Source organism: Oncorhynchus mykiss, chromosome 2 (assembly GCF_057628025.1).
Source record: "Oncorhynchus mykiss isolate SJ-2025 chromosome 2, ASM5762802v1, whole genome shotgun sequence".
Taxonomy (NCBI): domain Eukaryota; kingdom Metazoa; phylum Chordata; class Actinopteri; order Salmoniformes; family Salmonidae; genus Oncorhynchus; species Oncorhynchus mykiss.
The window spans coordinates 19,290,095-19,301,224 of record NC_143023.1 but is presented as its reverse complement, the minus strand read 5'-3'; the positions used below and the strand labels follow the sequence as shown (position 1 = coordinate 19,301,224).

At 42.0% G+C, this 11,130-nt stretch overlaps 1 protein-coding gene across 2 annotated transcripts in view; it reads left to right on the top strand.

The window, feature by feature from the left end:
* The first annotated feature begins 725 nt into the window (after positions 1-725).
* Positions 726-11,130, top strand: part of LOC110537330 (uncharacterized) — a 40,343-nt gene continuing 29,938 nt past the window's right edge. For both annotated transcript variants that reach the window (XM_036941185.2, XM_036941174.2), the window contains exon 1: positions 726-873. In XM_036941185.2, the coding sequence (XP_036797080.2) occupies positions 846-873 (28 nt within the window). In that variant the 5' untranslated portion in view covers positions 726-845. The remainder of the gene's footprint in view (positions 874-11,130) is intronic.

The following is an 11,130-nucleotide window of genomic DNA, read 5'->3' as shown; positions in this document are numbered from 1 at the left end:
TGTGCGTGTGCGTGTGTGTGTGCGTGTGCGTGTGTGTGGTGTGTGTGGTGTGTGTGTGTGTGTGTGCGTGTGTGTGTGTGTGTGTGTGTGTGTGTGTGTGTGTGTGTTATTTGAGAGCGTGAGCGTGACAGAGAGCGGGGGAGAGAAGGATGGGTAGAGGGCTGGGAAACCGCTGCAGTGCATTGTTAGGCAGCTCGTGCACAGGAGAGGGAGACAGAGAGAGAACCCCGTTTTAGAGCTCCAAGATTACAGCAGTGCAGTTATATCCACAACAATGACAACAATGACAAAGCCCACCACTCAGTCCCCTGCTATTGAACCTCTAATGGTATGGTTACAAGCCACAGCATTCAACACACTGCCCTTCACAGGCTAATGGACAAGATTATTGCCTGTCAATAATATGATGTTTCCCTTTCCTATTAGCCTGATTTCCCAATCACCATATCTCTTGGATTTCACTACAGATATAATACAATTATGGTAATAATAATGTTCACAATGTCAACACATGTTGATGATAATAATAGTAATAATACAAGTTACAGTTATAGCAATAATAATAATAATGATATCACTCTTCCATTTTTAACTAAAAGCTGTCTCCCTCAGTCATACTAACTTACTAACGGGATCGTATAAGACTCTCACTGCACTGGTAAAGAGAGAGGGAGAGAGACTGAGCGAGCAAGCGCAGAAGAGAGAGAGCCAGAGAGGGAGGGAGAGACAGTGTGCAGGACAGCGAGTGAGAGCGAAGCGAGCAAGAGAGAGAAGCGTGAGAGAGAGAATGTATGGTGTCAGGGTAACGCTTCCTTGCTTGTATCCAGGGCCTTTGTGAATACACCATGGGATGCATCGGCTCACGGAGACTCAGTAAGACCTGCTATTCTTCCCTTATGGCTGGGGGCTGGGGTTGGGGCTGGGGGCTGGGGCTTGGGTGAGGGGACAGGGGTCCTGCTTGCTGCTGTTACGTACAGTGTGTGTGTGTGTGTGTGTGTGTGTGTGTGTGTGTGTGTGTGTGTGTGTGTGTGTGTGTGTGTGTGTGTGTGTGTGTGTAGGCTGTGAGGACCGCGGGATGAAGAAGGGGGTGGATGGTAACCACGTCACTGTTTAAATGGGACTTGACAATTCACGTTTGGCCAAGATGTCAGAGACAATATGTGTTAAAATGCGCTGCTGAGTGTGTGCATTCTCCCTCCCTCCCTCCATCCCACCCTCTTCTCCTGCCTTGATTCAGGATGATGCCTGGCAGAGTATATGTGTGTGTGGGAGGGAAAGAGTGAGAAGGATGGAGAGGAGGAGACGGGGGAGACGGGGGGGGGGGGGGGGGGGGGCAGATTGAAAATGCTATGACAGTTGCTGTTCACAGAGAGGGAGAGATAGATAAGGGAAGAGAAGGAGAGGGAAAGATAGATGAAGCAAGAGAATGAGAGGGAAGAAAGAGGGGAATATTCTACTGTATAGTGTAGTATTATGTGTATAAATAGAGAGAGAGAGAAAGAGAGATGAGCTGGGCTGGAGGGAGAGAGGCAGGCAGAGACAGAGAGAGAGAAAGAGAGATGAGGTGGGCTGGAGGGAGAAAGGCAAGCAGAGAGAGGGAAGACATGCTGAATTGTATTGCAGGCAAAGAGGAGAGGAGCTGGAGGGAGGGGTTGAGATGGAGAGGGGGAGAGGGAGGGGAATACGTGAGAGAAAGAGTGTATGGGATTGCATGGAGGGCTGTTCAGGTTGAGATTGTCCTGGACAATACCCATCTGTGACACTTTAGGTAAATCAACGTCAGGACTGCTGAGGAGTCAGGGTGGGGTGGGGGGGCGAGGTAGTAAACAATAATGCATACGATTAAAGGTAAACACACCTCAGAAATCATATAATGTATGTACAGAATGAGAATATGAAATGATTAATGTGTACAGTAGCATCTTCAATAGGAAACATCAACAACAAGTGGATTGTGATATGCTACAGAAAAACAGAGGAGGACGTCCCAGTAGTCTATAGATGATGACTGCATTGGTCTGTTCTGTGTGCAAAATGTGTTCATCGGGTTTACTTTGGATTTAAATATAGGCCTAAAGTACTTACATAAAGTGCATTGTGAAATATTTGTCATCCACTTTGTACAATCACAAACGAATGTTCAATACATAATGATTCCTGAACACTCAGTACAGCATGATGATGTGGCCGGGGACACGTTGCTTCTTGAATGTCCAATCGCTTGAAAACTCGGACTGTATCAACAGTGGACTACTGAAAAGAATAGCAAAATGTCGTTTTTGAGTGGATTTTCCCTTTAAGCAAAAACCTCTAGACATACTGGAGGCTACTTACTTGAAGTGATATTAGTATTGTAGTAGTCTTTCTCAGCACTGAGGTACAGTACCTAGTAGTTTTAAATGGCTGAAGGACACAGGTAGGTTAGAGGTGAACAAGGATGGGATCAATTCCATTTAAATTCAGCAGGAAATTACTTGAAATTCAGTTAACAAATGTAAAGCTACCCACTATTATCATTGTTTCAACTGCCTGAACTTGTTGACATACATTTAGGTAGGAGTCATTAAAACTCGTTTTTCAACCACTCCACAAATGTCTTGTTAACAAACTATAGTTTTGGCAAGTCGGTTAGGACATCTACTTTGTGCATGACACAAATAATTTTTCAAACAATTGTTTACAGACAGATTATTTCACTTATAATTCACTGTATCACAACTCCAGTGGGTCAGAAGTTTACATACACTAAGTTGACTGTGCCTTTAAACAGCTTGGAAACATCCAGAAAATGATTTCATGGCTTTAGATATTTCTAATAGGCTAATTGATATCATTTGACTCAATTGAAGGTGTATCTGTGGATGTATTTCAAGGCCTAGCTTCAAACTCAATGCCTCTTTGCTTGACATCATGGGAAAATCTAAAGAAATCAGCCAAGACCTCAGAAAATAATTGTAGACCTCCACAAGTCTGGTTCATCCTTAGTACGCAAGGATAAACACCATGGGACCATGCAGCCGTAATAACGCCCAGGAAGGAGACGTGTTCTGTCTCCTAGAGATGAACGTACTTTGGTGCGAAGAGTGCAAATCAATCCCAGAACAACAGCAAAGGACCTTGTGAAGATGCTGGAGGAAACAGGTACAAAAGTATCTATATCCACAGTATAACGATTCCTATATCGACATAACCTGAAAGGCTGCTCAGCAAGGAAGAAGCCACTGCTCCAAAATCGCCATAAAAAAAGCCAGACTAGGCTTTGCAACTGCACATGGGGACAAAGATCGTGCTTTTTGGAGAAATATCCTCTGGTCTGATGAAACAAAAATAGAACTGTTTGGCCATAATGACCATCGTTATGTTTGGAGGAAAAAGGGGGATGCTTGCAAGCCGAAGAACACCATCCCAACCGTGAAGTACGTTGTGGGGGTGCTTTGCTGCAGGAGGGACTGGTGCACTTCACAAAATAGATGGCATCATGAGGTCGGAAAATGATGTGGATATATTGAAGCAACATCTCAAGACATCAGTCAGGAAGTTAAAGCATGGTCGCAAATGGGTATTCCAAATTAACAATGACCCCAAGCATACTTCCAAAGTTGTGGGAAAATGGCTTATGGACAAGAAAGTCAAGGTATTAGAGTGGCCATCACAAAGCCCTGACCTCAATCCTTTAGAAAATTTGTGGGCAGAACTGAAAAAGTGTGTTCAAGCAAGGAGGCCTACAAACCTGACTCAGTTACACTAGCTCTGTCAGGAGGAATGGGAGCTTGTGCAAGGCTACCCGAAACGTTTGACCCAAGTTCGACAATTTAAAGGCAATGCTACCAAATACTAATTGAGTCAATGTAAACTTCTGACCCACTGGGAATGTGATGAAAGAAATAAAAGCTGAAATAAATAATTCTCTCTACTATTATTCTGACATTTCACATTCTTAAAATAAAGTGGGGATCCTAAATGCCCTAAAACAGGCATTTTTTTTACAATGATTAAATGTCAGGAAATGTGAAAAACAGAATCATTCTTAAATGTCAAGCATGTTGTAACTATGGCAATGTTTCTGTCTTACGATTTTGACCACCATGGTGACTGAATTTAGGCTAGGGTTCTTCTAAGCTGTTGTTTAACACTTGATTTAGTGAAGAAGTGAGTGTGTGCTGCTGATACTGCAGTGTAAAGAGCTGGAGAGAGCAGCGTGGTGTGTAGGTCTGCCTGCCTGGGTGTGGCAACAGTGTTTGTCCTGGGTGAGAATGGGTTTAGTGTCCAGTATTGATCAGCCTCCTCAGCTGCAGTCCTCCCTGCCAACCACAGATCAACAGGAGGAGACAGAGGAATACAATATCTACACACTGGAGTAAGGCAGAGTATCTACACACTGGAGTAAGACAGAGTATCTACATACTGGAGTAAGACAGAGTATCTACATACTGGAGTAAGACTAGAGTATCTACACACTGGAGTGAGACCAGAGTATATTCAAACTGGAGTAAGACAGAGTTTCTACACACTGGAGTAAGACTAGGGAATCTACACACTGGTCAAAGACCAGAGTATCTACACGCTGGAGTAAGACCATAGTATCTACACACTGGAGTAAGACAGAGTATCTACACACTGGAGTAAGACAGAGTATCTACACACTGGCGAAAGACCAGAGTATCTACACACTGGAGTAAGACAGAGTATCTACACACTGGAGTAAGACAGAGTATCTACATAATGGAGTAAGACTAGAGTATCTACATACTGGAGTAAGACCAGAGTATCTACATACTGGAGTAAGACCAGAGTATCTACACACTGGAGTAAGACCAGAATATCTACGTACTGGAGTAAGAAAGAGTATCTACATACTGGAGTAAGACCAGAGTATCTACAAACTGGAGTAAGACTAGGGAATCTACACACTGGGCTGAGACCAGAGTATCTACACACTGGAGTAAGACTAGAGTATCTACATACTTGAGTAAGACTAGAGTATCTACACACTGGAGTAAGACAGAGTATCTACACACTGGAGCAAAGCGGTAACGGTATAGCTTCCGTCCCTCTCCTCGCCCGTACCTGGGCTCGAACCAGGGACCCTCTGCACACATCGACAACAGCCACCCTCGAAGCATCGTTACCCATCGCTCCACAAAAGCCGAGGTCCTTGCAGAGCAAGGGGAACAACTACTTCAAGGTCTCAGAGCGAGTGACGTCACCGTTTGAAACGCTATTAGTGCGCTCCCCTCTAACTAGCTAGCCATTTCACATTGGTTACATATGCAATGTCAGTTCTTAGTAAGCACCTGATAAATAGCCTGCTAACTGATTGACTATTCTGTATCACTAGAGGTGTTGATTCGTAAAGTATACCAAATCAATATTCTGTACCACCAGTGGTGTTGACACCTACTGTATACCAAATCACTATTCTGTACCACCAGTTGTGTTGATTCCTACATTAAACCACATCACTATACTGTACCACCAGTGGTGTTCATTCCTATACCACATCACTATACTGTAACACCAGTGGTTTTGATTCCTACATTATACCACATCACTATACTGTACCACCAGTGGTGTTGATACCTACATTATACCACATCACTATTCTGTACCACCAGTGGTGTTGATACCTACATTATACCACATCACTATTCTGTACTACCAGTGGTGTTGATACCTACATTATACCACATCACTATTCTGTACCACCAGTGGTGTTGATACCTACATTATACCACATCACTATTCTGTACCACCAGTGGTGTTGATACCTACATTATACCACATCACTATTCTGTACTACCAGTGGTGTTGATTCCTACATTATACCACATCACGATACTGTCCCACCAGTGGTGTTGATTCCTACAGTATACCACATCACTATTCTGTACCACCAGTGGTGTTGATGCCTATACCACTTCACTATTCTGTAACACCAGTGGTGTTGATTCCTACATTATACCACATCACTATTCTGTACCACCAGTGGTGTTGATTCCTACATTATACCACATCACGATACTGTACCACCAGTGGTGTTGATACCTACATTAAACCACATCACTATTCTGTACTACCAGTGGTGTTGATACCTACATTACACCACATCACTATTCTGCACTACCAGTGGTGTTGATTCCTATACCACATCACTATTCTGTAACACCAGTGGTGTTGATTCCTACATTATACCACATCACTATTCTGTACCACCAGTGGTGTTGATTCCAATACAACATCACTATTCTGTAACACCAGTGGTGTTGATTCCTACATTATATCACATCACTATTCTGTACCACCAGTGGTGTTGATTCCAATACAACATCACTATTCTGTAACACCAGTGGTGTTGATTCCTACATTATATCACATCACTATTCTGTACTACCAGTGGTGTTGATTCCTACATTATATCACATCACTATTCTGTAACACCAGTGGTGTTGATTCCTACATTATAACACATCACTATTCTGTACCACCAGTGGTGTTGATTCCTATACCTCATCACTATACTGTACCACCAGTGGTGTTGATTCCTACATTATACCACATTGAGATACTATACCACCTATACCACATCACTATAATGTACTATCAGTGGTGTTCATTCCTATACCACATCACTATTCTGTACCACCAGTGGTGTTGATACCTACATTACACCACATCACTATTCTGTACCACCAGTGGTGTTGATTCCTACATTATACCACATCACTATTCTCTAGCCCCAGTGGTGTTGATTCCTATACCACATCACTATTCTGTACCACCAGTGGTGTTGATTCCTACATTATACCACATTGAGATACTATACCACCTATACCACATCACTATAATGTACTATCAGTGGTGTTCATTCCTATACCACATCACTATTCTCTAGCCCCAGTGGTGTTGATTCCTACAGTATACCACATCACTATTCTGTACCACCAGTGGTGTTGATTCCTACATTATACCACATCCCTATTCTGTACCACCAGTGGTGTTGATTCCTACATTATACCACATCACTATTCTGTACCACCAGTGGTGTTGATTCCTACATTATACCACATCACTATTCTCTACCCCCAGTGGTGTGATACCTACATTCTACCACATCACTATTCTGTCCCACCAGTGGTGTTGATTCCTGGAGTACATCACGTTACTTTTCTGTACCACCTGTGGTGTTGTTACATATGGTTTAAAACATCACTATTCTGTACCAACAGTGGTGTTGATTTCTAAAGTATACCACATCACTATTCTGTACCACCAGTGGTGTTGAATCCTATACCACATCACTATTCTGTACCACCAGTGGTGTTGATTCCTACATTATACCACATCACTATTCTGTACCACCAGTGGTGTTGATACCTACATTATACCACGTAACTATTCTGTACCACCAGTGGTGTTGATTCCTACATTATACCACATCACAATACTGTACCACCAGTGGTGTTGATACCTACATTATACCACATCACTATTCTGTACCACCAGTGGTGTTGATACCTACATTATACCACGTAACTATTCTGTACCACCAGTGGTGTTGATTCCTATACCACATCACTATTCTGTACCACCAGTGGTTATGATTCCTATACCACATCACTATTCTGTACCACCAGTGGTGTTGATTCCTACATTATAACACATCACTATTCTGTACCACCAGTGGTGTTGATTCCTACATTACACCACATCACTATTCTGTACCACCAGTGGTGTTGATTCCTACATTACACCACATCACTATTCTGTACCACCAGTGGTGTTGATTCCTACATTATAACACATCACTATTCTGTACCACCAGTGGTGTTGATTCCTATACCACATCACTATTCTGTACCACCAGTGGTGTTGATTCCTACATTATACCACATCACTATTCTGTACCACCAGTGGTGTTGATACCTACATTATACCACGTAACTATTCTGTACCACCAGTGGTGTTGATACCTACATTATACCACATCACTATACTGTACCACCAGTGGTTTTGATTCCTACATTACACCACATCACTATTCTGTACCACCAGTGGTTTTGATTCCTATACCACATCACTATTCTGTACCACCAGTGGTGTTGATTCCTATACCACATCACTATTCTGTCCCACCAGTGGTGTTGATTCCTACATTACACCACATCACTATTCTGTACCACCAGTGGTGTTGATACCTACATTACACCACATCACTATTCTGTACCACCAGTGGTTTTGAATCCTATACCACATCACTATTCTGTACCACCAGTGGTGTTGATTCCTACATTACACCACATCACTATTCTGTACCACCAGTGGTGTTGATACCTACATTACACCACATCACTATTCTGTACCACCAGTGGTGTTGATACCTACATTATACCACATCACTATACTGTACCACCAGTGGTTTTGATTCCTACATTACACCACATCACTATTCTGTACCACCAGTGGTTTTGATTCCTATACCACATCACTATTCTGTACCACCAGTGGTGTTGATTCCTATACCACATCACTATTCTGTACCACCAGTGGTGTTGATTCCTACATTACACCACATCACTATTCTGTACCACCAGTGGTGTTGATACCTACATTACACCACATCACTATTCTGTACCACCAGTGGTTTTGAATCCTATACCACATCACTATTCTGTACCACCAGTGGTGTTGATTCCTACATTATACCACATCACTATTCTGTACCACCAGTGGTGTTGATACCTACATTATACCACGTAACTATTCTGTACCACCAGTGGTGTTGATTCCTACATTATACCACATCACAATACTGTACCACCAGTGGTGTTGATACCTACATTATACCACATCACTATTCTGTACCACCAGTGGTGTTGATACCTACATTATACCACGTAACTATTCTGTACCACCAGTGGTGTTGATTCCTATACCACATCACTATTCTGTACCACCAGTGGTTTTGATTCCTATACCACATCACTATTCTGTACCACCAGTGGTGTTGATTCCTACATTATAACACATCACTATTCTGTACCACCAGTGGTGTTGATTCCTACATTATACCACATCACTATTCTGTACCACCAGTGGTGTTGATTCCTACATTACACCACATCACTATTCTGTACCACCAGTGGTGTTGATTCCTACATTATAACACATCACTATTCTGTACCACCAGTGGTGTTGATTCCTATACCACATCACTATTCTGTACCACCAGTGGTGTTGATTCCTACATTATACCACATCACTATTCTGTACCACCAGTGGTGTTGATACCTACATTATACCACGTAACTATTCTGTACCACCAGTGGTGTTGATACCTACATTATACCACATCACTATACTGTACCACCAGTGGTTTTGATTCCTACATTACACCACATCACTATTCTGTACCACCAGTGGTTTTGATTCCTATACCACATCACTATTCTGTACCACCAGTGGTGTTGATTCCTATACCACATCACTATTCTGTACCACCAGTGGTGTTGATACCTACATTATACCACATCACTATACTGTACCACCAGTGGTGTTGATTCCTACATTATACCACATCACTATACTGTAACACCAGTGGTGTTGATTCCTACATTATACCACATCACTATTCTGTACCACCAGTGATGTTGACACCTACATTACACCACATCACTATTCTGTACCACCAGTTGTGTTTCCTATATTATACTATTCTGTACCACCAGTGGTGTTGATTCCTATACCACATAACTATTCTGTACCACCAGTGGTGTTGATTCCTATACCACATTACTAAACTATACCACCAATGGTGTTGATACCTACATTACACCACATCACTGTTGATTCCTACATTATACCACATCACTATTCTGTACCACCAGTGGTGTTGATTCCTATACCACATTACTAAACTATACCACCAATGGTGTTGATTCCTACATTATACCACATCACTATACTGTACCACCAGTGGTGTTGATTCCTACATTATAACACATCACTATTCTGTACTACCAGTGGTGTTGATACCTACATTACACCACATCACTATTCTGTACCACCAGTGGTGTTGATTCCTATACCACATCACTATACTGTAACACCAGTGGTGTTGATTCCTACATTATACCACATCACTATTCTGTACCACCAGTGGTGTTGATTCCTACATTATACCACATCACTATTCTTTACCACCAGTGGTGTTGATTCCTATACCACATCACTATACTGTACCACCAGTGGTGTTGATTCCTACATTATACCACATCACTATTCTGTACCACCAGTGGTGTTGATACCTACATTATACCACATCACTATTCTGTACCACCAGTGGTGTTGATACCTACATTATACCACATCACTATTCTGTACCACCAGTGGTGTTGATGCCTACATTATACCACATCACTATTCTGTACCACCAGTTGTGTTGATACCTACATTATACCACATCACTATTCTGTACCACCAGTGGTGTTGATTCCTACATTATACCACATCACTATTCTGTACCACCAGTGGTGTTGATTCCTACATTACACCACATTACTAAACTATACCACCAATGGTGTTGATTCCTACATTACACCACATCACTATTCTGTACCACCAGTGGTTTTGATTCCTACATTACACCACATTACTAAACTATACCACCAATGGTGTTGATTCCTACATTACACCACATCACTATTCTGTACCACCAGTGGTGTTGATTCCTACATTATACCACATCACTATTCTGTACCACCAGTGGTTTTGATTCCTACATTACACCACATTACTAAACTATACCACCAATGGTGTTGATTCCTACATTACACCACATCACTATTCTGTACCACCAGTGGTGTTGATTCCTACATTATAACACATCACTATTCTGTACCACCAGTGGTGTTGATTCCTACATTATAAATCAAATCAAATCAAATCAAATGTTATTTGTCACATACACATGGTTAGCAGATGTTAATGCGAGTGTAGCGAAATGCTTGTGCTTCTAGTTCCGACAATGCAGTAATAACAAGTAATCTAACTAACAATTCCAAAACTACTCTCTTGTACACAGTGTAAGGGGATAAAGAATATGTACATAAGGATATATGAATGAGTGATGGT